This window comes from Alligator sinensis, unplaced genomic scaffold (assembly GCF_000455745.1).
Source record: "Alligator sinensis unplaced genomic scaffold, ASM45574v1 scaffold442_1, whole genome shotgun sequence".
In the NCBI taxonomy this organism is placed as follows: Eukaryota; Metazoa; Chordata; order Crocodylia; family Alligatoridae; genus Alligator; species Alligator sinensis.
Genome location: NW_005841829.1, coordinates 3,766,594 through 3,792,628, shown reverse-complemented (window position 1 = coordinate 3,792,628; position 26,035 = coordinate 3,766,594). Strand labels below are relative to the sequence as shown.

Genomic DNA, 26,035 nt, shown 5'->3' with positions numbered 1-26,035 from the left:
GCTAGTTCTATTGTATTTATTGTTGGTAATACACAGGTGCTTTAAAATTCATGTGTTTGCTTGCATTGTTCTGTATTTTGGTGCATCCTCCTGGAAAGAGAGGGATTTACTTTATCCAAATGTTAGGTATTCTTCAAGAAATAGGTCTCCCTTTTCCGCAAAGAAGGAAGGCAGGCTTCATAGATTCTATGAAAATTTTGTGCACACATTGTGAGTCTGCATCATGATCTGATTATTCCCATACTGATCTGTTATTCAGTACTTAACCCAGCCAGTAAATGACATGCAGGTCCCTTTTGGGGAAACAAAATTGAAGTAGTTCTGAATTGAAAAGGTTAAGCTAGTTTAACTGTCTGTCTGTCTGTCTGTCTGTCTGTCTGTCTGTCTGTCTGTCTGTCTGTCTGTGTTGCTGTCTGTCTGTCTGTCTGTCTGTCTGTCTGTCTGTCTGTCTGTCTGTCTGTCTGTCTGTCTGTCTGTCTGTCTGTCTGTCTGTCTGTCTGTCTGTCAGTCTGTCAGTCTGTCAGTCAGTCAGTCAGTCAAGCTACATTTAGCACAAATCTAAACTATAGACAGTCCTGAAAGATTTTTTTTTAGGAAACAATACCCATGCACATATTTTCTGGCAGCCAGAAATAAGGAGGTTGGATGTGGGGAAAGGAAGTGTATAGGATTATGTTGCGTGGAGAAAGAGGGGAGAATTGGATGTGAAGGAGATTTTTGATCCACACTTTATTTTCCTGTGTACATTGATGTTGGGCTTCCTTTTCTGCCCAGGTGACCAGGGATCTGAGGGTATCCTGGTGATAATGCAGGCTTAAACCCATACAAACCAGTAAATACAAATTCAAGGTCCATGCCTCTGCCTTATTAGTGGGAGGAGGTTTGTTTGAAGTTGGGACATGGCTGAAAAGGCCTGATAAGAAGGATGTATAGAAAAGTATGTGATGGGACACACGTCAATGTACTGTTAAGCTGTCTAATCAAGAATTCATGCGACTGTGCTGTAAGCTGGTCCCTCTAGTGTCTTTATTCAGCAACAGAAGGTACCAGACTCCAATAAGTAACTTATTACATGCTAATGACCAAGTATACCAACCCTTTTGGGTTGTGGACTAGAACGACCCAGTTTGGGTCAGAGGAGGGCAGATGTTAGGATCCAGTCACCACCGTTTCTTTGTGCTCCTGTGGCTGCTGCTTCTCTGCTTGGCAGCATGGGGGGAGCTCCTGATTCCAGAGCCCCTCACTGTGCAAAGCCCAACACCCCCCTTTCCTACAGAGGGGCTATGGCTACCTCCTCACTGCCCCCCCTCCCTCCCTCCAGTGAAAACATACCCCCCCCACAACATTAAGTTTAAAAAAAAAACCTTAACAGAAGTAAAAGAGCCTCCTTTCCCTCCTCAAATTGCCACTGAAGGACAATGTTAAAGAGATGGGCAGTGCTTAGTGTTGGCCTTTGGCAGTGTCTCAGGACGGTGCCTGGCTGAGGAGGCCTGCTGGCTGGCTGGGTCCTTCTTCTGTCATCTTGGCTGCCAAGATGACCGTACTTTGGTTGGGAACAACCTCCACCATTCCCCTGCCCCCCAGCAGTCACTTATATACCACCTCATTTCTGATTGTCCCCGGCAAGTTTTGTTTATATGCCTGTAGGATTCAGCACTGAAATTGAGGTCTACTGGATCTCAGGATAGATAGGCATGTGTGGTAGTGGGGCTCAGTCTTATCCAGAGGGGTCTGAATTCTCCAGACCTTTACATATTGCAGTTGCACTCTACTAATGTGTTTCCTGTAATCCCTCCATCACTCAGTATAGCTACACCTGAGATATGTTACAGTACTTGCATCTTCAGTAGTAACCCAGGCACACCTTCAGGCAATTTAATGGCACAACGAAATGTGAAATCATCCACAAATTTATTCTGTAAAATATGTATAATAATTTTATGGCTCATTTCCATTGCATCTTAAACTGAATGTGTGGCAGGGTCCACTCCCATGAAGCCTGATGCCAGCTGCATGGTGGGACTTGGTTGACAGCTCTCCAGGACCACACTGGTTTCTCCAGCTGGCTCTGCAGTCCCGGGGCTGGGACCCCCAATCAGATGATTGTATGTGCCAGTCCCAAGACTGAATTGGCTAACGAGGCACATGACTTTTAACGTGCCAGTGCAGGGGAAGTTTACAATCATGATCCTGGATTCTTCCTGCACTGGCAAGTAGTAGTGACACGACTTTCCATATGTGGCAGGAAGCACATTTATTAGGGTCAGGGAACAGGTCCCATTGCACCATTAAATGAATGTCTGCTAAGGGCCTAACACAGGCTGCTTACATGCATTCAAATACTGTATTTATTCAAATATAAGACAACCCCCCAATAATTAGATTCTATAAATGCATACATTCTAATGTTATAAAAGCCTAAATCTGTCTGTCTGTAACACTTTATTCGTGTTCTGATTGGCTGTCTCGGCAGCCAATCAGAGTGCACTGGACAGACAGCGGTGCGCCGCCATGACTGAAGCCCCTTGCAGGCAGAGGGGGACAACGGGGACCGGAGCATGCTGGCCTTGCTCCCCCCAGTCTGCTCCTTGGAATCGGGGACCAGCACCCCCCAGCATCTGGGAGGGAGGGGAGGGGACAGGGGAGGTAGGAGAATAGGAAGGGGGGTTACTAGTAGCTGTGCGCCGCTGCGGTTGCAGGCCCTGACCCGAAGTGGTGGGGGGAGGCAGGGAGCAGTCCTGGTCCTGGGCTGAAGCAACATGGAGGGGAGCAGCCCAGCCCTGGCCCGAGGCAGGTGGGGGAAGGGGCGCAGGCCTCTGTTCCCACGCGCGCCGCCCGCCATTCTTGATGGGCAATTGCCTAGTAAGCATAGAATCTAATTTTTGGAGGTTTGTCTTCAATTTGTCAACCTCCCACTGCTACAACAGGCAAAACAAATCTGGGAGGTCAGGTAGCACCTTTGCTGCCCTCCCTTCTTCAAGTTCTTTCCCCAGCATTCCCTTCCATTTCTTTCTGTCAGACTCTGCTCTCCCTGAGCACATGTAAGTGAGGAACAAATTTGAAAAAACTGATTTTAAGATAAATATAGCTGTAGCAATTTGCACATAGTATCTATAGACTTAGTTCACCCAGAAATGATGCATTTTACCTTTTTTGAAACGCCTGCAAATTTTGGCACAGGTACTCCATAAACAGGCTTTTAAGCAGAACTTTAGCACCTACTTAGTACAATCTATGCATGATATGATCCAAAACCAAAAGACTCGTGCTTTACCATGTACTGTATTTCATGGTGTATACGTTGGGTTTTGAAGCTCAATTTTGGGGTCTTAAAAATCAAACTCGGTCTCTACACAGTGCCACATAAAAGAATCGGGCATGGGGCTGGCCTCAGTGCTCAGCTGGCGTGGCCCCATTCCCTACAAGCAGCGCTTTCTGGGCTACACCACTGCCGCTCGCATGCGATGAGGCAGCACCAGCTGAGTCCAGCCCATCCCCTGTGAGTGGCACTGGGCTTGGCGTTTGGCAGCACAGTTCAAGGCAGACCAGGCCAGGCTCAGTGCTTGGGTGGCATGGCTCCATCCCCTGCAAGCCAGGTGCCACTCACACCTGGCTTGCAGGCATGAGGGAGGACTTGGTGCTCAGCTGGTGTAGCCCCATCCCCTGTGAGTTGCACTGGATGTGACCCAGGCAGTGCCGCTCACGGGTTGCAGCTGTGCCAGCTGAGCCCAGCCCCGTCCCCTGCGAGCAGCACCAGGCTCAGTGCTGCTCTTGGGACAGGGCTGGACTTAGGTGGGGACACATCGCTTGGAGGAGATGGAGACATAAACAGGGACAGTCTCAGTGCTTGGTTGGTGCAGCTCCATCCCCTGCAGGCAGGCACCAGGGGACCTGCTTGCTCTTAGCACCAGGTAGGAAAGCGGTGGGGGTGGAGGGGGAGCTGCAGCTAGGCAGGAGTGTGGGACTGGGGCTGGCGGCAGCACACAGCCTGTGCCCGGTATACCTCTGGTGGGCAGGGTATAGGGGTGTGGGGACCCCGCCACAAACTCCCCCCATTGCGCACAGCCCTGGCTGGCGGCAGCAGCAGGCACCCTAGTCACTGCGCAGCTCCAGTCAGTGCTGCACATAGGGGTGAGGGGCACAGCCCAGCTGGGCTGCCTCTCTTACCTCCCTGCATGTGCAGCCCCTGTACTTGCATGGCACCAGAGCAGAGATGTGGGGTGGAACACTTTCTGGAAAATAATGTTTTTCAGGTGATTCTCCGTAGGAAGTGTGGGAGAGAGTACATGTATGTTTTATTCATTTGTAAATAGGAGGGTAAATACACTCACCTAATAATCCAAACCAAAAATCAAGTTATGAATTCACCCAGTTGGCTGTGCAGGTCAAATCAAAACCAAAGCTAAAATTCTTATTTTCTTATTATTCTTATAAAATTCTTATTCTCAGACTGCAAGTGAAAGCATGACCAAAACTAAAAGTGATTAATTTTTGTTTCACGTTCAGTTCAGCAAACGCACAGAGCAGTGTCTCATTTCTTTTCTTGAATTGGGGAAATTGGAAGTGTTTACATAATATCTGTTAGTTTTTTAGTGCTTTTGGTTTCAAGTAGTCATAATAATGCCTAATCAGAAAAAAAACTAGTGTGTGGCATCATTATAGTGAAGTTCAAGTCACTGAAGGAATGAAGAAAAGTTGGTAGATGTAAATATTGCGGGCAGGAGTATGCTAACAACGCAACAAGAATGAAGACATATTTAATAGTATTTAGAAACTGTCCTGAAAGAGTACAAGCCATATAGAGAAAGCTAATACAACCAAGTGGTGGAATAACATCGTCTGAGAAAAGACTACTTCGGGAATCCTATGTAAGTAAACAAATTAATATGTTAAACAACACGCAGGCTAGCATAGTCTAGACTACCATCTATATTGTTTTAAAACATTATAATTTTAAAAGTTGTTAATGCAACTCTGGACTATTATTTATTTAGTTATTTTTTTATCCATTTAAAATATTTGTATCCTGCTTTTCTGTTTACACTAAGCACCCAAAGTACCTTAGGCTTAACAGTACTTTTTTAAAAAATTACATAATAGATAAATAGTTATCTATTTCAACCCAGCAGTGAGCTTAGTCTGGCCTCTGCCATCGGCCAGAGGACTATGCTTCCCTTTAGTTCTGCAGTCCCAAGGCAACTGAGCAGCAAGTTGAGCAGCAGAGTGTTTTTTTCTGGCAGGGGGTGGGGGCAAGCTCCCTGCCACTTCTTCTGATGGATGACACCAGACTAGAATAGGCTAAAATAAAAATCTTTTCCCCCTTTTGTTGCAGGAACTTGGTAGCTTGAGTGAAATAGATCTGCAAAAAATGGAAAATGAAAATGTTGAGCTTCCAGGTCTGGGGGAAGAAGCAGGATCCTTGCTTTGAAGATCACTGTCACCGTATATGCGATCCACCATGAGTAGCTGTTCAAGACAGTCAAGCTTTTTATCAAGCTTTGTGGACAAAATGTCAAAAGAAGTTCAGGAAAAATCAGATGAGACATTAGCTCGAGCTATAGTTGCAAGTGGTATACCTCTTTCCATAACTGAAAATCAATACTGGAAGGAACATTACAAACTAATTTGTCCATTGTATAAGTTACCATCATGTTATTGCTTATCCCATTGTCTCTTGGAGAGTATAACAGAGTTCAAAGAATGGCTATTCAGAGGATTGGTCGAGCACAGTCACTGACTCTTACGTCAGATTGATGGACTGATATACAAGGCTATCCTTTATTGAACATTGTTAGCAACACCTGAACCAATATTTCTAAAAGCAATTGTTACCAAATCTTCTCATCATACAGGTGAATGCATAGCTCAAATTACTGAGTGAAGAGATTGAAAGTGCAGGTCCCTCCAGGGTACCAGCCCTTGTATAACTGATCATGTGAGTAACATGAAAACTGCATGGCAAATATTAAAGGCAAAGTATCCTCATTTAATAGTATTTGGCTGTCTTGCTCATGGGTTGAATCTTTTAGCAAAGGACATAGTGTGAATACAATGAAGACAGTATTGGCAAACTGCAAAGCGATTGTGAAGGTATTCAGTAATCATCATGTTGCTAATCAGACTTTGAAGAAATTACAGAAAGAGAAGCAGGGGAAGGAAAGTGCACTTCTAATTGCTAAGAGAAACTAGATGGGGCTCTGCTACAAAGTGTTTACATAGTTTGCCGTGCACAAAGAACTGTTTGCAGTGTGCTTCAATAGATGACACAGTATCCCAGATTATTCCCGTGAACATTCGGAAGCATATTCTCCACAACTGTGTGTTTGGGTTCGAGTTCAAGGAGCATTCAGTTTGCTACTACCAGTTTCAGTGGCTATCAAGAAACTTGAAGGAGATGCACCAAGTCTCTCAAATATTTCAGAGATATTCAGCCAACTGAATGAAAATCTAATTAAGCTTTTGCGTTCCTCATCCCTATCCAAAAAAGAAGTAAAACAAATGTTTACTAAGAGATCTGAGTTTTGCTCTCATCCAGTTCATCTGGCAGCAAATGTTTTGGATCTTCAATACAGAGAACAACATTTATCAGAAGATGAATTATCTATTGCTCTTGATACAATTATGGAAGTAGCTAACGAGGTCCCCAACATTGACAACATAGCCATGATGACAGACATTACCGAGTACTGCCCAAAAGAAAAGCTTCAGAGAAAAGACATCGTTTGTCGGGCAGCAGAGAATGTCTCCTCTCACATGGTGGAAGGGATACTGTAACACCCAACTGTTGTCTAGGATTGCTCTATGGATCCTAAGCATTCCACCAACACAACTTGTGAACGGAACTGGACGGCTTTCAGCTCAATCACGACAGAAAAGAGGACTAGACTAACAAAGGAATGCACCACTAAGCTTGTTTTTATTTCTCAAAATCTCTTGATTCTGGAGAATCAGTGCGAAGCACAATTAATGAAGAAGATGCAGTGTGACAATAAGTTGCCCTTGCCCATTGACTCACTGGTAAAACTATCCTTTAGTGAAAGAGAATGTGGTTCAAGTAGTTCTGAACCAGATTTGCCTCGATCCGATTCAGAAATGGAAATAATAAGTAGTGAAGGTGATTCGACGGATAGTGACACTGAAACTGGAGGTGCTGCAATGACCTCAGTGGAAGAGAGTTAAACTCCGTTGAAGCAGATGAGGGGACAACCACAGCATATCATGCACACTTCTTTGGATGTGCTAAAATTAGTGTGTCAATAGTTTTCAGTGCCTTCATTTTTTTTTCTTAAATTTAAACAAGCAATGTAAGGGAAATACATGCTATTGTGTATTGTATTTGCATGTTTACAAGTATTCAATAAAAATAATTTCTTTCCACATAAAGCTTTGAATTTGTTTGAATATAACATTTAAACCACATTAAGTGTGCTGTATCTAATTTTTTCCTAATCAAATATTTCAGTTCAAATACTTGTGACTATTGGGACATAAAATTAACATGGGGGTACTTTTTTACATTTGTTTCCTAAATATAAGTCAAATAAACATGCCAAATCAGATCAGATTCTATTTATTGCATTGGAAAATTTTCCAGAGAAAAAAAATTTCAACCCCAACACTTGCATGGCAACGGAGGGAAGCACCATGTGCAGTAGCCTACTGCCTTCTCCGCAGAGTTGTACAACCTACGCAGCAGGGCATGGGGAAGGCAGTGGGGTACAGCACATGGGGCTTCCCTCTGATGCCACACAAGTGTGGGGGCTGCAGGGTACAGCACATGGGGCTTCCCTCTGATGCCACACAAGTGTGGGGGCTGCATGGCGGGGAGCACCAGCACTAGAGGTGATTGTCGCTGTGATGTGCAGCACTGGCCAGAGCCAGCACCCCGAGCACTCTTTGCCTGTTGCTGCTGTGTCATGTGAGGACGAGACTGGGGGGTGGGGGTTCCCCCATCTTCCCTCACACCTAGTGTTCTGCATTTTCGGTTTTTACCAAATTTCACCAATAAATTGCCTAATTTTTTTTTTCCAAGTTATTTGGTTTTTACTGACTTACACCCAGTTTTCAGTTCACTCAATAATATTTTACCGGGTAAAGTAACATCCCTGTCAACCAGAATGCAGGGGTGCGGTAAAGTAAAAGTGCCGGTTACCTGAGGCACAGGTTTCTGGCAGGGGAGGGAGAGGGAGAAATGGTAGTGGCCATGTGGGGGCCGGGGGAGGGTAGCTGGAACCACTGCCTGGGGGGTGCTGGGCTCCCAGCTGTGACCCTGGGAGGGGCTGCAGGAATTGCTTCTAGGGTGGACGGGTCCCAGCTGCACCCCAGCAGCTCTGGCTGCAGCCCTGCTCCGAGTGCTGGGAGCTGCGAGCCCTGCTGGGGGAGCAGGTGGGAGAGCCTGGCCCCACTCCCTGCGGTGGGTGCTGCACCCAGCTGCTCTGCACAGGCCCACAGGGCTCCCAGTTCTGACCCCGGGTGGGGTGAGATGTGCTGGTGCCCGAGTTGGGTTCCCACCCCCACATCCGGCTGCGCACCACTCCCTCCTCCCCCTAAACATCAGGGCAGCCTGGCAGCAAGTGCTGCAGCAGTGGGGAGGAGTATGAACGCATCCAGGGAAGAACGTGGCGGGGTGCAATGCCATGCGCCAGGAAGAACCCAGTGCCACCGTGGGCACTGCAGTGGCAGCCTGCTCTCGTCCTGCACATGGATCCAGGGCCATGCACCCCCTGGGAAGAGCCTGGTGCAGCCCTCCCAGTGTATGCGTAACAGCAAGAGCCATGCCCCCCCCGCCCCGCACCCACTGACACTTACCCCTGCTTTGCTTCCTGCTGCAGCCCCGGGAGCTGCTGATGGGCTGTGCCACACCCCTCCCTCTACCCTTTCCCTAGTTCCAGCCTTACTCCCTTCCTCCCTCCCCGCCACAAGAATGTATTTTTATTTTCCCCGATATAAACTTTTTTCCCCCTTTTCTTCCTTTTATCCAGATTTCAACCTGGTTTTTATGTTTGGAAGATAAACCCCGAAAAGTTCCAGGATTTTTTTTTTTTTTATAAAACCTGAAAATGCAGAACACTACTTGCACCCCACACACCCACACTATGCATCCACGCTCCCCCACATATACATACACCACAAACATAACCCTATTACCCCTCCACACAGCCACACCCCCTCACGAAGCCCCCGCACCTCACAATACACACACATGCCCCCACACACAACATACAAAACTAAGAATTTATGTTTGAGTTGCTATGCAATCGTCTCTATATACAGTACACAAATACAAATCATGACAAAAATATTTTTTGTAATAAAATTAAAATACTTTCTGTTAGGCATTTGATCTTCAGCATATGATTTGACTTTTTTCTGGTTCTAAGATGGGAACCACACTGCCAAAAGGAGTATTTCTGGAGGGCAAGGAGAGGGACTTCTGTTGGCAAAGGTTAGGGGTTAGGGGCTGGACTTTTGGTCCCAAGATGGCAACCATGGGGTAGGGCTACCCATGCAGCCCTTAAAAACTCACCAAACCTTGTTAAGCGGCCTTCCACCTGAAATAATTGCCCACCCTTGCTCTAGATAGATAAGCAGCAAACGCTACTTGATAGTACTTGAAGTAGTGTACATTGCATTAGATTGGTATTCTTTTGAGTCTTTGGGGAACAAGAGAAATACATGCTCTTGTTGATGCTTCCATTTTTGTTTCTTTATAGTGGTTGGCACCTACCACAGTTCCCCAGACCAGTCTCATCAAGTGGCAGGTAACCACCAGCAGCCTCCACAACAAAATACTGGATTCCCACGTAACAGTCAGCCTTATTATAACAGCCGGGGAGTGTCTCGTGGTGGATCACGTGGTGCTAGAGGCTTAATGAATGGATACAGGGGACCGGCCAATGGGTTTCGAGGTAAATAAAATAAATAAGTATACTTTTTGAGACTCCATCATTCTCCCCCCGCCGCCCAGTAGTACAGGATACTAAGGGTCTTTAGCACTAAGATCCTATATCATTTAATAGGTTAGGCCCATGCAACACTTGCCTGGTTTGCACGCAGTGTGGGCCTGGCAGTCTTGCAGCCCCCAGCCACGTGGAAGTTGTACAGCCCTGATTAAAATGATAATATCTTGCAAGATACCTACTTTTATCATTTTCTGGTCGTGACAATACATTTGTAAAATACCAAATGAAGTGTTAAATATTTCAGTAATAAACCAAAAGGGCTGGGCATTTTACAAATGTAGGAAGTTCATAGTTTTTCCCTGAGGACTTACAAGTGCACAAAAAATAATAGTAGGCCTACTCAACACTGCAACTTTCAATTGAAGGCTAGAATACTAGCTCTTTGATTTTTCTTTCCTTTTTAGTCTGGTTGTGAGAGAAATGTTTATGCTTGCATTTGATTTGAGCCATGCTTACTAAAAAATATTGGAGAAAGTATTAAATGCCACCTTTCCAGATGTCTTAATGAGATTATGTAAGGCACACAATTGTGTTGCTATTAATACAAATATTTGTGATATCTATGGATTTGAGAAACCTTTAAATATTCCGAATACTGAATAAATCCTGTTAGTGGGTTTTGTTATGTGTACTCAAAAAAGAGCTGTTTTCCCTTTATTAACTATTTGTATTGTATTTCTTAGGAGGTTACGATGGCTATCGCCCTTCATTCTCCAACACTCCAAACAGTGGTTACACACAGCCCCAGTTCAACACTCCACGAGACTATCCCAACTACCAGAGGGTAAGCCAAAGTTGAACTGAAATTCTAGGACTGAAAAAATTGCTTAATTTAATAAAGACACTTTTTTGTGCTCACTCTCTCTATCTTTAAAGAGCATGTCAATCATGTCTTCATCATCATCATTAGATGAACTATTATCTTGACATGTTATCAAAAAGATAACTAAAAATGTTCAGCCACAAATTGCAACCAGTGAAACAAAAATTCACCCTGACCTTCCAGACTGACAGTATTAAATTCACGCTGGGATTTGAACATAAAGGTGTTGTGTCCACCATTGTACCTCATGAGCTTCAAAAAATTGCCAGATTAGTTTATTTACCCAGGGGCAAGCCTTTAGAGCAGTGCAGCAATAGGAAGGTATTCTCACTGGGTGCTGAAAACAATTGATTTTTCTTCATCACAAGACCAGGATTTCATGAAAAGTAGTACAAAGCTATATGTTGATGGTGCCCAAACTCGTCACTTCATCAAAATATGATTGGATTATTTGTAATGCTCTTTCATATTTAACAAATTTAATATTTTTACTGGTAAATATTTACCTTCCTGAGGAGTTACAAAAGAGTTCACCTTGATGAGACCTTAATTTACTTTCCCGCACTTTCTTTAGGATGGGTATCAACAGAATTTCAAACGTGGCTCTGGACAGAATGGACCTCGGGGAGCCCCTCGAGGTAATTCTCAAGTGTTGATGTGTTCTTAACTCTGCTGAATTGGATTTTCTAATTCACCCTCTAGATAGTTGTGGATTTTTAAAAATAATAATAACGTTCAACTAATAGGCTGCAATTCAAAAACGTGTTTAAACTTTTCCTCAAACCTTTGTTAGAAGGAGTTAGTTTGTTGGCTGTTGGACAGAATATTCTTTGGCAGACCAATGTCTTTTCATCAGAACTATCCAGTTGCCTTTGTTTTTACGAAGCACTGAACATATATTTTTGGAAAGCTTTATCTTAACCGTTTTAGTGCTGTAAACTTGAAGTGTTAGTTTTGGCAGACAGGACTTGCTAGAATTTTGACACCAGGCACTTTTTCTACTTTTGAAATTTCCTGTGACTTCTGAAAGTATATGTTGCTATTTCTTTTTGAATTTCAATAAAAGTACTTTGCATTATTTGCAGCCTATTGCAGAGTTGGTTTTTTTGGTCTTCATAAACTCTGCTTGTCATTCTATTCCTAGATCCTGTGGAAAAATTAATAGATTATTTAATATTTTAAAAGTAGAGATGCATGTTTTCTCCCCTCTATAAAAATCTATTTAATGACTCTGTCCCTGTCTTTCTAGTTGCCCATTGTGAGGTTCTTTTGGGTCTGAGCTAAAAAATAGTAACGCATTGGAGTTGCTTGTTTATATGTGAGCTTAAATTATTATCAAGTAACTGAAATTGAACTTAAACTGATTTTTATTTTTTCTGCCTTTGAATTTTAATGGCATTCCCAGTGTTTTCATAATTTTTTTTTCAATAGTCTTTGGGTAATAACTGTGTTGTTTACTTTTTCTGCTGCTTAAATTTAATTATGCAAATATCTGTATGTGTTGTCATAAGGAAGCCTAATAAATTCTTTTGGGAGCGGGGACTGAGATGGTATTAGATTGTCATGGAGTTAGAACTTTACATACATATGGAAGATACAGTTATAAAAGTAGGAATGTTGGGGCTCAGAAAAATGCCAGTAAGTATTTAGTTGTAAGGTGGATTGACTTACAATGGACATAGAGGTACTCCTCACTTAACGTCGCCCTGATTAATGTTGTTTCATTATTACGTCACTGATCTATTAGAGAACATGCTCGTTTAAAGTTGCACGTTGTTCAGTTATAACCTTATTTGGCCACTGCCTGTGATGTAATTGGATTCGCTTAACATCGTTTTGCTTAGTCACATTTTTCAAGAATGTAACTACGATGTTAAGCGAGGAATAGCTGTACTAGCTTTAAAAATATATATCTCTAAATGAGCAGTACATTCTGATCGATTTTTTTTCAGATTGCAGTTGAGACTTCAACGTAGCTTGCGGTGAATGAACAGGAAAGTGAGAGCAAAGTTACTAGCTGGCTGGTTGGTATTTATAAGAAGGAATCTTAGTTTAATTGTTTTAAGCCTGGTATTCCTCTAAAATACTAACCAACAGCTAGTAAAGTAGCTTAACTTTAGTTTAATTAATGTTGGATTTATTTTCCTGTTAATATGGGGGTGAGTGACGCTTTAGCAGTTGTCATTTGTTACTGGGATATTGAATTGATTGGGGGGGCGGGATTTCATTGGAATCTAAGTTATTTAGCAAAGTTCTGAGTAATGCCATGAAAAAATGTCAAGGCAGACATCCTAAGAATTTACATTAGAAGATTCATTAGTTGCATATGCATCTGTTTTGGATGGATAGGAATATTGAACATGCATTGATACTAAAAGGCATACATTAATATTAATGTAGATATTTAGCATGCATTAATGTTAATATGAATTCCAAACAGAGTTCTTGAAATTGATCCCTTTGAGTTCTAAAACTGTTTGGTTTGATCTAAAATTAAGTGCTCTCTTTATTTTCTAGGTCGTGGAGGGCCCCCAAGACCCAACAGAGGAATGCCTCAAATGAATGCTCAGCAAGTGAATTAAAATAATTCACAGGATTACATTAAACGCCAAAAACACACTGGCCAGTGTACCATACATGTTACCAGAAGAGTTATTATCTATTTGTTCTCCCTTGCAGGAAGTTCATTGTAAAGGGACTATTTTCATTACCCATGACAGGACTACAATTGTCAGCTTTATATTACCTGGATATGGAAAGAAACAACGTTTACTCTGCATGTTCTGTCCTAAGCATCATCTTGAGCCTTGCACATGAGATTCAGATTCCTCACCCTTGCTATGAGTAAAGCAAAAAGGCAATTTCAGGGTGATTAAATTTCCATCATTAACTGAAGTGGCAGGAAAAAGCAAGACTGACTCACTTCTGAAATTCAATAGTAATGGAACAAATTTGGATAAAATCTGAAAATTTCTAAAGATTTTACTCTGATGGCAGTTGGCAAAATTAAACTTTCCCATGAAAGGCGGATGGAAGAAGTGAAGTGTGGTTTGGCTGAGCAACTGCATTTCATCTTTTTCTTGTTAAGTTGAAGCACTGAACAGTTTGCATAATGGTGCAGAAATCCCTAACTAGAAAATAAGCTGACAACCAGCTTTTGATTAAACAAACAAGAAACTCCCTTAGCTACAGCACTCTCCACTTGAACCAGTTTACTTTGGCTAAGGATATATAAATTGCTTGTGTAACTGCTGATAGAATTGTGTAAACGTTTCTTTGTAAAAAAAACAAAACACCCAACAAAAAACAACCAAACAAACCAACAACAAAACCCCAAGAAACAATTAGCTTTGATTGGCATTTCAAAAAATCTTTGCAACAAATATGGGATATAATCTGGATGACCACCTGTATATTTGATGTGAAGTATTTAGATATCTTTTTTGGGACACATTTTAAGTTTATTTTGATAGCAATGACTTTTGTAAGGATTGGTATACTATATCATTCCTTATGACTTGCACATTGTCTGTCACTAATACTTGACCTTGCTGTATTATCACCTAAATAACTGGTACCAATGGAAGTCGCTAATGGATAATCATAACACTTTTGGTCACATGTCCTTTCGTCTTTCCTGCAGCCTTGAAGGTTTTAAGAAATCTCAAATGCCCGCTGCTGCTGCCCTTTTAATTGCTATCTTTTGAAAAGCACCAGTATGTGTTTGGATTGATTTCCCCTTTTAAGGGAAATGACAGCCAGCAGTTACAAATCTAATGGTATAAGCAAGACAAATAAAACATGTTTATAAAAATTGTATCCTGGAACACTAGTTTTCAGTGACTGATGTAAACTTAATACATTGGGGTTGGACATTTCATAAGCTTTTTTTCTGATAAAACTTACAGATTTGTGTAAGCCTTCTTGCTACTAAATTTTTCCAATAGTTCTGGTTCTCTCATTTAATACACATTAATTGGGTTACTTGGGAATTTTTTTTCTTATCTGTGGCAGCTTTTCTCTTCATCAAGGCAACATCATTTGGAAGACTTAGCAGAGGACTGGGATTTTGACAATCCTAAATGGTATTTCAGTTTTACTGCAAAATGTAGATGCATTCTTGGGGAAGTCACTAATCTCTGTGCCTGTCTCCCTATCTGAAATGGGGAGAATACATAAATATCTACCTTTGTAGAGGAGGTGTTACTACTGATACATTCTGTAGCACATTGAACCTATAGAGTGCCATGTTTAATATTGTTTAAGTAATCAATTTATGTTGGAAGAAGAGGTCAGAATAAGGAGCAACCACAAATTTAAGAGGGGTTGTTTAATCATGTAGTGTAGTGGTACTGGATTTCCTGTATCAAACTGAAAGTCTTGCTTTCACTCAATGTGGTTTATACTTGTATCATGACTGAACTGCCAGAACCCCTTTTCCATCATACTTCAGTTTATTGTAAGATGCGGTCCCAAGCTTATTTGTATGAGAATTTTACCTTGCTGTGACCCATGTATGAAGGGCATAAATTAATTACATCATTGCGTTATTGCAAGAAACCATAAGATGTGGGAACAGTAAACATCTATCACCTTGCTAAAGCACTAGTACTTGGGACAGCAGTTTTGGTAATTTTCCCTAGTAATTTAATGGTATAAACTACAGTCTAGTGACAAGTCACTATTCTATGATTTGTATAGCAAAATGCTACCAGGGTAGCTCCAGTTGTCTGTTGTCTTTTTTAAAAGTTGAAGAACAACTAAAAGAGCATTTTTTTGATGTTGAGTAGATATAGGAAAATGGGGTGGATTTGTGATTTTTTTTTTTTTCTTCTCTGCATCTATTTTATAAATATTTGTTAGGCAATTAGCTATTTCCTTCTTTTTTTCTATTGCATACCAATTGACTCTTTAATAGCTAAGTAGTTTCACGCTGACTTTGCAGCATAGTGAATTGAAAACCAATGAATGGATCAAAATATTCCACTTGGAAAATTGCATTCATTTCTTTTCAAAACAACTTTAATGTACTAATAAAATATGGGTAGTTGTGAGGCTTCTTACTTGAGGTGTTATCTTGTGAGCTTTTATGTATCAAATGACCTTCATAGGTAGTGTAGCCCTGCAACTGGATGCTGCTGCATGATATAAATGTGCTACAATCATGTCCAGGACTAAAGCAAGCATGTAGGGGACACAGGCTGGCCATTAATTTTAACAGATGTGGGGTAAAACCTTTGCTGAAAATTTGCCTTCATCTAATTTGGGCTTAGATCCACTAACTGGTCTTGTGCTCTGCACAGCAAAAGAACAGGCTACATACTGGCATAGCTGACAGAATTCTCTCCTGCCTTATTGCAGGAAGGGCAGCTGGAACTCATGTTTGCTACACATCTTAAACATGAGATCAAATTCAGATTAGACATGCATAAGAATTTTAGAACCCTTTCAGCATTTGGAGCCTTTTCAGTTAGTTCTTAATGTGACTCCACATCTAAATCTCTGACCAGATTAGAAGCATATCCAATGTTTTCTTCCTCCCCAAGGGACACAGAACAACATCACAATAAATGGTAGCTTGCTGAGAATGCTTGGACAGTCCTGCCCTTGGATGTCTTATTGGATGCCAAGTGGGAGGCCTTAAGGGCATGGATTTTTTTCCTCCCCACCTCAATACCATGATTGCAGAATGCCTTAGCTGCTGCTCAGTTCTGATGATGAGACAGCAGGTGAATATCACAATACTGCATCTCTGTTTTGATTGCATTGGAAAATCTGATTACTTTGCCTGTCAAGCAGTGCCAGTAAGGTGTGTATTCTACCAGTAGTGCTACTACCGAGTTAAATGGAGGAGCTATTCCTATCTCATTTAGGATTAAACATGTCTTTGAGGCCTTACTTAAGCCCAGATATTATTTTCCTACTGGACCTGATTAACATGATAAAAACAGTCTGTAGCACGTCACCCAGGCTTTTAGATGTCCTGGCTGGAGCCACTGCCTGATCTTAATGCCTGAGGATTCAGCGAGTCCAAATCCTTCCTAGTCAGCCACAGCCTTTCATATCTCCTTAATCGGGGGTTCTCAAACTTGGTGATACTGTGACCCCGAATGCTGGATGGCAGCAGTGGGGGACAAGGAGCTCGCATGTGGCAGCTGTCACAGTGTGCTGCTTCTCTGAACTGCCGCGCATACCCCCTGGGAAGTTTGCAGCCCTCTTTTAAGTTGCTTGCAACCCACAGTTTGAGAAACCCTGCCTTAAATGATTAAAATAACCATTCTTCCATGCTGGAAACTGCCTGAAAGTGTAATACATGTTAGTAGCTGAAGACTAACAAATCCCTGTATTCCTGATGGATGTTACTATAGTGGAGCAGAGTGGGTGCATCTACATGAGCTGCTACATCACTGCAGCAGTGAACTATCGTGATATAGCTTGTCACTAAGATGATGTAGTGTTGGTGGGCACTAACCGTGATGCTGCTGCTACTATGCAGTAGCAATGAGCTACTGCGCAGTAAGGTCAAAAACACCCATGTGCCACTGGGACTGCACAGTAACGGTGGATACTGCAGTCATTTAGTACTTGCTTTAGCACAAATACTGTGCAGTATTTGGTATATATTCATGGCCTTGTTACTTTCCCTCATAAACATCAGGGTTGTGATTGATGATTCGAAAATTACAGTTGCCTCATCAAAATGGGCTGTGAAGAAAAGCTTACAGGGATGTTGAATACTGACACCCTTTCCATTCAAAATCTCCCTGTACCTTTCCAGGTGTGTTCTGAGTATAAAAGACGTCAAATGGTGCATCTCAGCAGACCCAAAAGGATTTTTTTGCATGTCTTTTTGCTTTATCATATTGATAAGAAAACCTGTTGTTGCACTGAAATTTTGACCTGGCATTAAGGTTGGCAAACTGTTCAATTGACTAGTCAAGTATTTGTCAATTGACTGCATATTTTTGACTGGTCAAAGATTATAGCAATTTTACCCAAAAAAAAAATGTTTTGACAGAAATAGGATTTTTTTTTATTGTCTTTTGATGCATTTTTTAATGGAAAAATGGTACTTTTTCTGTGTATTATTTGGACTTGCAGGCGTGTCAAATACCCAATCCTGCCTGGCATTAAAAGGGAAGGAAGGCAGCATCTACACCTTCACTGCTGAAGTGGATCTGTGTCTCTGTGGCAGAGGCTTATTTAACTATTCCTCACTGCAGCTGTGCACTCTTGCTGTGTTTTCATTAGGAAGCTACACCATGGTTCATGGTTATATTCAGTTAAATAAAACAACCATGTTCCATCTTCCATTGTAGCCTCTAGAATTAAATATTTCAAGAGTTCTGCACAAATATTTCTAGCAGCCTCAGAAGGGCAGAGGGAACTGCTGCCAGGGGTCTGTAGCAGTTGTTATACTGTAACTTATCTGTGCAGGAACCTGTAGCCCTACAAGCTGCCTGACACTTAGGAAGCAAAAACGACTCCATCTTTAACCCTGTTTCAGTTGTATATACAGGCTTATGCTCACATAAATTACAGCATAACATCTGTGTACTCCCAATCCCTGACCCCCTTTCCAAACTGCTACAAATGCAGCTTCCTCCACACCCAAATGCAAGGTTTGTTAATGGGGAGGAATTCACTTTTTAAATGGCTGTCCTAGGAAAGGAGATGCAACTAGTTGAATGCATCTTGGTTCTTAAAGCGTTTCATAGATAAGGCAATTAAAAATCCTATTTTGGGGGAGACTAGTGGGCGTAGACCTTACAGTAAACAGAAGCTGATTTCCTTACATGAAGTTTTCCTCAAGAATCTAGGTTCATACATCCAACCCAACCTGTATTGGTTTGAATGTAAATTGAGTGACCAGTTTAGTGTTAGTTACTTTTTCTTTTCTTTTCTTTTTTTTTTTTTTTTAAGCATCATTTAACTTTAAGGGTAACTACCTGACTCTGGAAGTTTTAAAATCAAGCAGGGTTTCTAGATGGCTATAATAAGCACAGCACCACCACTGTGGCCAGTTTCTACAGTATAAGCTGGAAGAAGGGATGAATTTATTTTGTGAGAATTTACTAGTTTGATCCCACTAGACTGTCACCAAATTGTAATGAACTTGTTTTGAAAATTAATTGCCAAATTAACAAGGAACTTAAAAGTTTCTCGAGATGTGCAGAAACTTGAATGTAAAAGAAATTTAAGATTGTACAGATACTAAGTTGCAGTGAGTTTATAAAACAAACTTTCGGGTTTGGTTCATTTTACTGAATGGCCTAAGATACCTACATTTACATCTTTATAATTCTTCAGCTCTGTTAAAAGGAATGTGCTTTATGTCCTTCCCTTCTATGTACACCTCTCCCATACATTGTAAAGGACTGTCTTATTTTTCTGCAATCTGTTGATCTTGTCACAGTAATTTAGTTCATCTGCTCACAGAACTCTATAGGCTTTCTATTAGCAACTTTTACTACAGTCCTTTATCTAAGGATCATGTTATGTTACAATCCAAGTATTTGGGGCTAAAATACCTAACATTGCTCGTGGAATTTGGATTTAAATAAATCCTTTCCTGTGGAATGATATTAGCATGGTTGTAAATTGCATCATTATTCAAGAAATTTAGATTTCTTGGAAATACTGAAAGCCAGGAATGAGTTAAATACAGACAAAAGTTGGTATTACATGTTTGAATTTGACATCAAGATTTGCTAAAATAACAGGATTTAGAATATACCGGTGCTTGTTGCAGTCTATTCAGTGCTTGTAGCAGTCTGTTCCTAGAACTGGTAACCTGAGAGTTAGTCCAATTTGATAATTATTTTTTTTTCCTATCATGGCTTCAGTAATGTTTCACTTAAAATTTTTTCATAAAAAAACTTGACAGCTAGGATGTTCTTAACAGAGCTTAAATAATATAAGTTTAGTTTTACTGAGAAGATTGCCAATGTCTTTTGCAATTTCATAATTCAATAACCTACCCAGTCTTACATATTTTCCAAAGTTTAAATTCTACCTTGTTTATGCAAGCACAGATTTATTGACTTCTCGGAGTGCAGAATATGTGGAGATGGTGAGCGAGCTCTGCATTTTGCTTCACATCTCCAATAAATTTCATAACAGCATTTGACAGAGTTGAAAGGTTTCAATGATCACAATTAATAGGACTAGCAAAGCCACATGAGGAGGGAGGCTGGAGTACTTCCAGATTTCCAGCCGTGAGATTGTGGGGGGGAGGGGGCATTGTTTTGTTGTGGTTTTGTTCTTTTTTTACTACCAGGCAAGCTTGACTTGTTAGGATAGTGAAGCTGGAGTGACAGATATCATGCAACTGCGTTCATTTGGTGTGTGTTAAAGCTCTATATGCACCTTAAGGTTGCATATGGAAGTGACTGAATCAGCCAGTAACTTTCAGTGGATAAATGACTTGGGCTTCCTGCAGTCAAGTTTAAATTGTAATATTCAGCCTATCCAAATGTGGGTGTTTTTTCCCCTAGTAGTACAAAATCCAATTACACAAAGGGAATATCGATACTGAGAATGCAGAATCCTGATGTCCTCCTGAAATTACTAGGTATAGTGTGTTCAGTAATGGAAGGGGGGGCAGTGGAATTCAGGATTTGTTTAGAACAAAAGACTTGGAAATAGTATCAATGTTGCCACTTGTATTTAAAAGTTTGGTTTACACAGTTTCTTGTGATCTGAGAACAACAGTCTCAAACTTCAAGAAAATTACCAAAATAAGGTTATATGCGAGTTTATAATTGCAGTCATTAAATGGTGTGTATACTGTTTACGGGCTTCAGGGAAATGGCTGGTCACAAGATGTACAGGTACTAAATTGCATTGATACCTAAAGTATGTAGATTAAATTAGTACATTTTAAAAATGGTGGCCATAGATATCAAAACTGATGGGCAAGAAGATCCTCTGTCTAAAAAAAATTTCTTGGCCATTAATCCATTCATTTGTTCTGTGGTTTTGAGCATTTTAAGAAACTGATGATTGTTAGATTGAGTTGCAGTGTCAGATTTCAGGTCTTCAGTTCTAGGACAGTCATGTCAGTGATGTTTACCACTGTCTTCCTGAAGTATGATACGAATAGTGGATAGTGTGACTCAAGAAAATCTGGAGCTGGATGCGACTTTCTTTCTACAAGCAGACAGTCATTAGCTCTTGAAGCAAATAAAAACATTTGGAGTTTAGTTTATCCAGCTTCAAGTCTGAATGAACTTGAAGAGCTAAGGCTGGTTCAGGAAGGAGGTTCCCACCTTAGGGCTTGATGATGAGACCTGCTTCCCTCCCAGACCAAACAAGCAGATATTGCTGAAACTTGCTAAGGAACCAGCACTGACACTCCAGCACCATCTTCCAATTCTGCTGGCTGAACCCATCCTACTCGACACTGTCCCCTTTTCCAGAGGGAACTGGTACCAACTAGCAATCCAACTCCCAAGATCTTTCTAAGTTGGGTGAACTGGAATTCCATGCCCTGATTCCCATGTGCTGTCGTACAGGTGTCCTAATACCTCTTCAAGCATCTGGAACCAGTCGCTGCTTCTCATTGATCCTTCATTGGCAATGCAAGCAAGCTCTCACTAGCGTTCCCTCATGCCACCCTTGAACAGAAGAAAATCAACTCTAGTTAAGCTTGTAAAAAGGGGCGACATAACACTTCTTTGGTAAGGCACTGTGTATATACAATGTGGCACTTTTTGAGCTATGATGCAGATAAGGCAGGTTTTATATCTCGTCTAAATACAGGGCTGTTGGTTGAATTTGGGGCTGTAAACTTTCTTTTTTTATATATTATTTGCCACATGTTGATACTTAGGCTCAGGTTTTTTAGGAAATGGTGACCTAAAGTTGAAGCCAAAATCAAAAAAAAATGTTTGTACAGTTATCTGCAAAAGTGTGTGTGGGGGGGGGGGTCCTCTGTAAGCAGGTTTTGGTTATCCATCCCTAGTAGGGTAGAACAGCAGAGATAGTATTTTGGAATTTAAATACTGGATTTACCTGAATCCAAGACAACTACCCCCCCCCCCCCCCAATTATTAGAATCTATATATGGGAAACATAACTTTGGTATAATTTTCCATGTATAGAATCTAACTATTGAGAGGTTGTCTTAAATTCATCCCCCCTGTCAAATGCTGCAGTGGGGGAAGTTAGTGGTATGGAGGTAGGTGATAAGGGGGGGGTCAAGCAGCCCAATCCCCTCCTTGCTACCTGTCCCTGTCTCTCCCTCCCACTGTGCCAGCCCCGTTTCAGCCTGGTTGCTCCAGCCCAGCCTGATAGTGGTAGCAGCTCTGACCTGAGTTCTGGGACCCATCCAGAGCTGCCACCACTGCAACAGCTGTTACCAGGTGGGTTAGGGCTGGAGCAAGCATGTGCTCTGTTCCCCAGGCTCTGGAGTGGGACCAGGGCCATGCCAGTATTGGAGTGAGGGTAGATGGTTGTGGGGACAGGCAGCAGCAGCCGCTTCTGTCTACACTATGGCCAAGTAGGTGGTAGGGAGAAGCAGTAACAATGTTCAAGTCCTCGTGCCAGCCTGTCTCGGACCCAAGATGGATCATTCCAGCTCATCACCAAAAAAAAATTGCCTACTACTGGTTTATAAGATGGTTCCTGGAATATGATTTTAGCCCAAGGATGGCAAATAGTAATATGAATACTGTTTTGCTTAAATGTTACTAATTAGTGGTGGCATATTAATTCCCTTGCCATTCTTGGTCCCTCTACATGTGCAAAGGCCTGATGGGATCTGTGTGATCCACACAATCGCACCTCCTTCCATGCCACACATTGTACGGCAGGAGGCATGACTGTGAAATTGTGAATCTGATCCCATCATGCCTTATTGCAGGTGCAGGGGGGGAGCCCAATCATGGGCTGCATGGGCAAGAAATAAGTTCCTGCTGCTGTGATCTACCAGCCACAGGGGGGCACCACACATCCCTGTGGCTGGGAGCCCTTTCAGCTGATGGAGCTCCCAGGCTGTGGGTTCACTTAGTCCCCCCAGCTGGCAGCTCTGATGGGGCTCCCAGCCACAGGCTACATGTCAAAATTAAAGCTGGATAGAAACCAGCTATAAAGTTACTGCTTGAAAATGTGTAATAAGTAATAACTTTATAGCTGGTTGGACCATTTTCAGGCACCATAGTTGGTTTGCATGTGTTAATTGTGTAATGCATGTAACATGTAGAGGGGGCCTTGGTTCTCCAGTTTCTGTTGCCTGCAGCAGAATGGTGGTAGCAATCTGGCACTAGGAAGAAGCAGGAGCAGGGGGTTCAGAAGCCCCAAGCTGCCTTATTTCAGCCTGCCGCTAAAAAAGTTTGCCACCTCCTGACCTAAATTACCATAAAGCCTAGTAACTGGTTGGGAAAGTCTGCTTGTTCATACCTCTCTGAACCAAGTCTCTAAGATACCTACTTTTCCCTGCCTTCTGTGCAACTGCACACTAACACATCTAACCACCTGTCTACTTTGATATCGGGATAATAAAGTCTGCTGTTCCCTGCCTTTTTTTAAAGACCTAGAAGAGTTCAAGAGAATTAACTATGAATACTGAACACCCTCACTATGGGATAAGGGTTGACTCCACAGGTGTTCACAATAGAGTTGAACAATTAGTCTCTTCCTTTTCTTAATAGACTGCCTTACTTTAGGTTATATGAGCTATCATATGGACCAGATCTGGTCCCTGGTGCTGAATCATCCAGCCTGTGCTGCTCCCTGTAGGTATATGTAGAGTCCTGTGAGCTGAGGTCCTGGCTGCTAGATTGGGTGCACAGGCTCTGGGAGGGAACAGTGCAGGGCCCTGGGGCCCTGATCCCAGCATTATCAAGTAGCATGTGGCCCAATCCTGCTCACAGACTGGCCCTGTGCCAAAATGTTGAGTGCCACTATGCACTCACATTTCACTGGTCAAAAAGTAGTCATTAACAGTCAGATACTATGTCGGTAAGTTCAATAGCTCCCATAAAAAGGAATCCCTTTTAACTGATCTTTTTAGACAGCATAGCAGAGGAGTGAGAGGAGGGCTGTTCTTTCACAGCACCTTTTATTGATGCCTCTTCCCCCACTTGGAAGCTACAGCTCTACCATGAAGAGTAATATTTTGTCGGGGCAGAGCAAGCTGCTCACCAGCAGGGCAAAAGCCAATAATCTGATTCCCCCCACCCCAGGCGGTGCAGGGGGCTTGCTGAATGTCACTGTGTGCAGCCTCCCTGTTGAACAAACATAAGAAGGAAGTACCATACTGGGTCAGACTAATGGTCCATCTAGCCCAGTATTGTGTCACTGGCAGTGGGGGATCTCCAGTGACCGGGGCAGTCTTTCTGTCACTTACCATTAATGTCTCCAAGTCGTTTCACTGGTCAGCATCCACAGGCTCTTTCAACTCATCCAGGGGGAGGAGGTGAAGCAGTGGGCACTGGCCAGTGCACTTTGTTTGGTGTCCCCTTCTGGCTTCCTTGTTAACCTCTGACCTTGTTCCCTTTCCTGTTTTCCATTTGTTTCCCAGAATTAGTTGATGTGTCTCCAGGACTCCCCCTTGTTAAGGGAAGCTCATAATATTCCTTGAGTAGCCTAACCTATCTTTTGGCACATCGAACAGGCCTGTTTCTGACAGGAAGGGATCCCTAGTGAATGAGGGGCTGTCTTCCTGCCACTCCTGCTTACATCTCCAGGCAGTCTCACTGGTCAGCATCCACGGACTTCCTTGAGTCAGTCGGGGGGGCAGTGGGTGCTGGCTGATGCGCTCTGCTCCATGTCCCCTTCTGGCTGCCTTGTTGTTAATCTGTGACCTGACTCCCTTCCCTCTTTTATGATTTGTCCCAAGCAATTAGTTGCTATATTCTTAATGACCTCCCTTTTTGAGGGAGGCTTATAGTTTTTCCTGGTGGGCATTGGCCCATGCTCCCTTGAACACAACAGAAAGGTCTGTCTCTGCCAGGGAGGGATCCCCGGTGACTCTAGGGATGGCTTCCTGTCACTCCTCTGCTTGCATCTCCACACCAAGTTTCACTGGTCAGCATCCATAGGCTCCCTTGACTTATTTGGGGGAGGCAGTGGGTACTGCTTGGTGTGCTCTGCTCAGTGTCCCCTTCCAGCTCAAGAACACCGCGTGTCCCCAGAGGCCTGGGGGGCATGGCAAGCTCCTGCAGGCACCAGCAGCACTCAGCAGCAGGAGCATGGCGGTAGTGCTGTTGGTGGTGGGGGCGGTGGCGAGCAGACGCTGTTGGCAGCATCAGCAGTGATCAGGGACTGCCCGCAGGCGCCGTTGGTAGCAAGGGGGGGGTGAGCGGCAGTGTTGGCGGCACCTTTTTGCAGGGGGTGCACCCCCTACATGTCGACAGCGGAGCCTTTGACTTTGCTCCCTTTCCCATTTTCTTGGTCCAGTCTCAGTGGGCTCCCTTTTTAAGAGGGCCTTACAGTTTCTCTGGGCCTCGGTCCATGCTCACTTTGCAGAACAACGGGGCCAGTGTCTGGCTGTGGGGCCATCTTCCTGTCACTCTTCCACCCATGGCTCCTGGTGGTTTCATGAGGCAGTGTCCACGGGGTCCTCAGACTCACCAAGAAGCGTGGGGGGAGGGGGTAGTGGGTGCTGGCTGGTGCGCTCTGCCAGGTGCCCCCTTTGGAGCACCCCTCCTTCACCTCCACTCCTGCCTGGTTTTGCATGAGTTGCCCCATGAACTCCGTGGGTGCGACCTCAGTGACCAACCAATCTTCAACTACCTGGAGGAGGGTTATGAAGAGGATGGAGCTGGACTGTTCTCAGTGGTGGCAGATGACAGAACAAGGAGCAAGGGTCTCAAGTTGCAGCAAGGGACGGTTACTAGATATTAGGACAAACTCTCTCATGGGGAGGGTATTAAAACAGGGGCGCAGGTTCCCCAGAGAGGTGGTGGAATCTCCATCGTGGGAGCCTTGGCTGGGATGACGGAGTAAGGCTGGTCCTGCCCCGAGGTTTCTTCTCGCCTCATTCTCTAGCACCCAGCAATACGGCGGGCAGCAGGACCCAGCACGCTCAGGTATCTACCCACTCCCTGCCCCGCCCCCCGCTCGAGCCCTGGGCGGGGCCGCGAGGACCCCGAGAGAAGCCCCCGCCGGCAGGCTGGGTCCCGCCTGCGCCGCAGCCCCCGCCCTTGCGGCAGCCCTGGCTAGGCAGCGCGAAGCGGAACGGTCCTGCCGCACGGACCCGCTCAGGAGGTGCTCCGCCATCGCTCGGCGCCCGCTGCCGGACCGT

At 43.2% G+C, this 26,035-nt stretch overlaps 1 protein-coding gene across 3 annotated transcripts in view; it reads left to right on the top strand.

The window, feature by feature from the left end:
* The window catches only part of CAPRIN1 (cell cycle associated protein 1), a 42,163-nt gene extending 27,432 nt beyond the window's left edge, over nucleotides 1-14,731 (top strand). For 2 of the 3 annotated variants that reach the window (XM_025195948.1, XM_025195794.1), the window contains 4 exons: nucleotides 9,714-9,908; nucleotides 10,646-10,746; nucleotides 11,360-11,423; nucleotides 13,303-14,731. In XM_025195948.1, coding sequence (XP_025051733.1) covers nucleotides 9,714-9,908; nucleotides 10,646-10,746; nucleotides 11,360-11,423; nucleotides 13,303-13,367 — 425 coding nt within the window. In that variant the 3' untranslated portion in view covers nucleotides 13,368-14,731. Of the gene's footprint in view, nucleotides 1-5,332; nucleotides 6,070-9,713; nucleotides 9,909-10,645; nucleotides 10,747-11,359; nucleotides 11,424-13,302 lie in introns of those variants that run through there. The other variant, XM_025196012.1, reaches the window with a different exon arrangement.
* The last annotated feature ends 11,304 nt before the right edge of the window (nucleotides 14,732-26,035 follow it).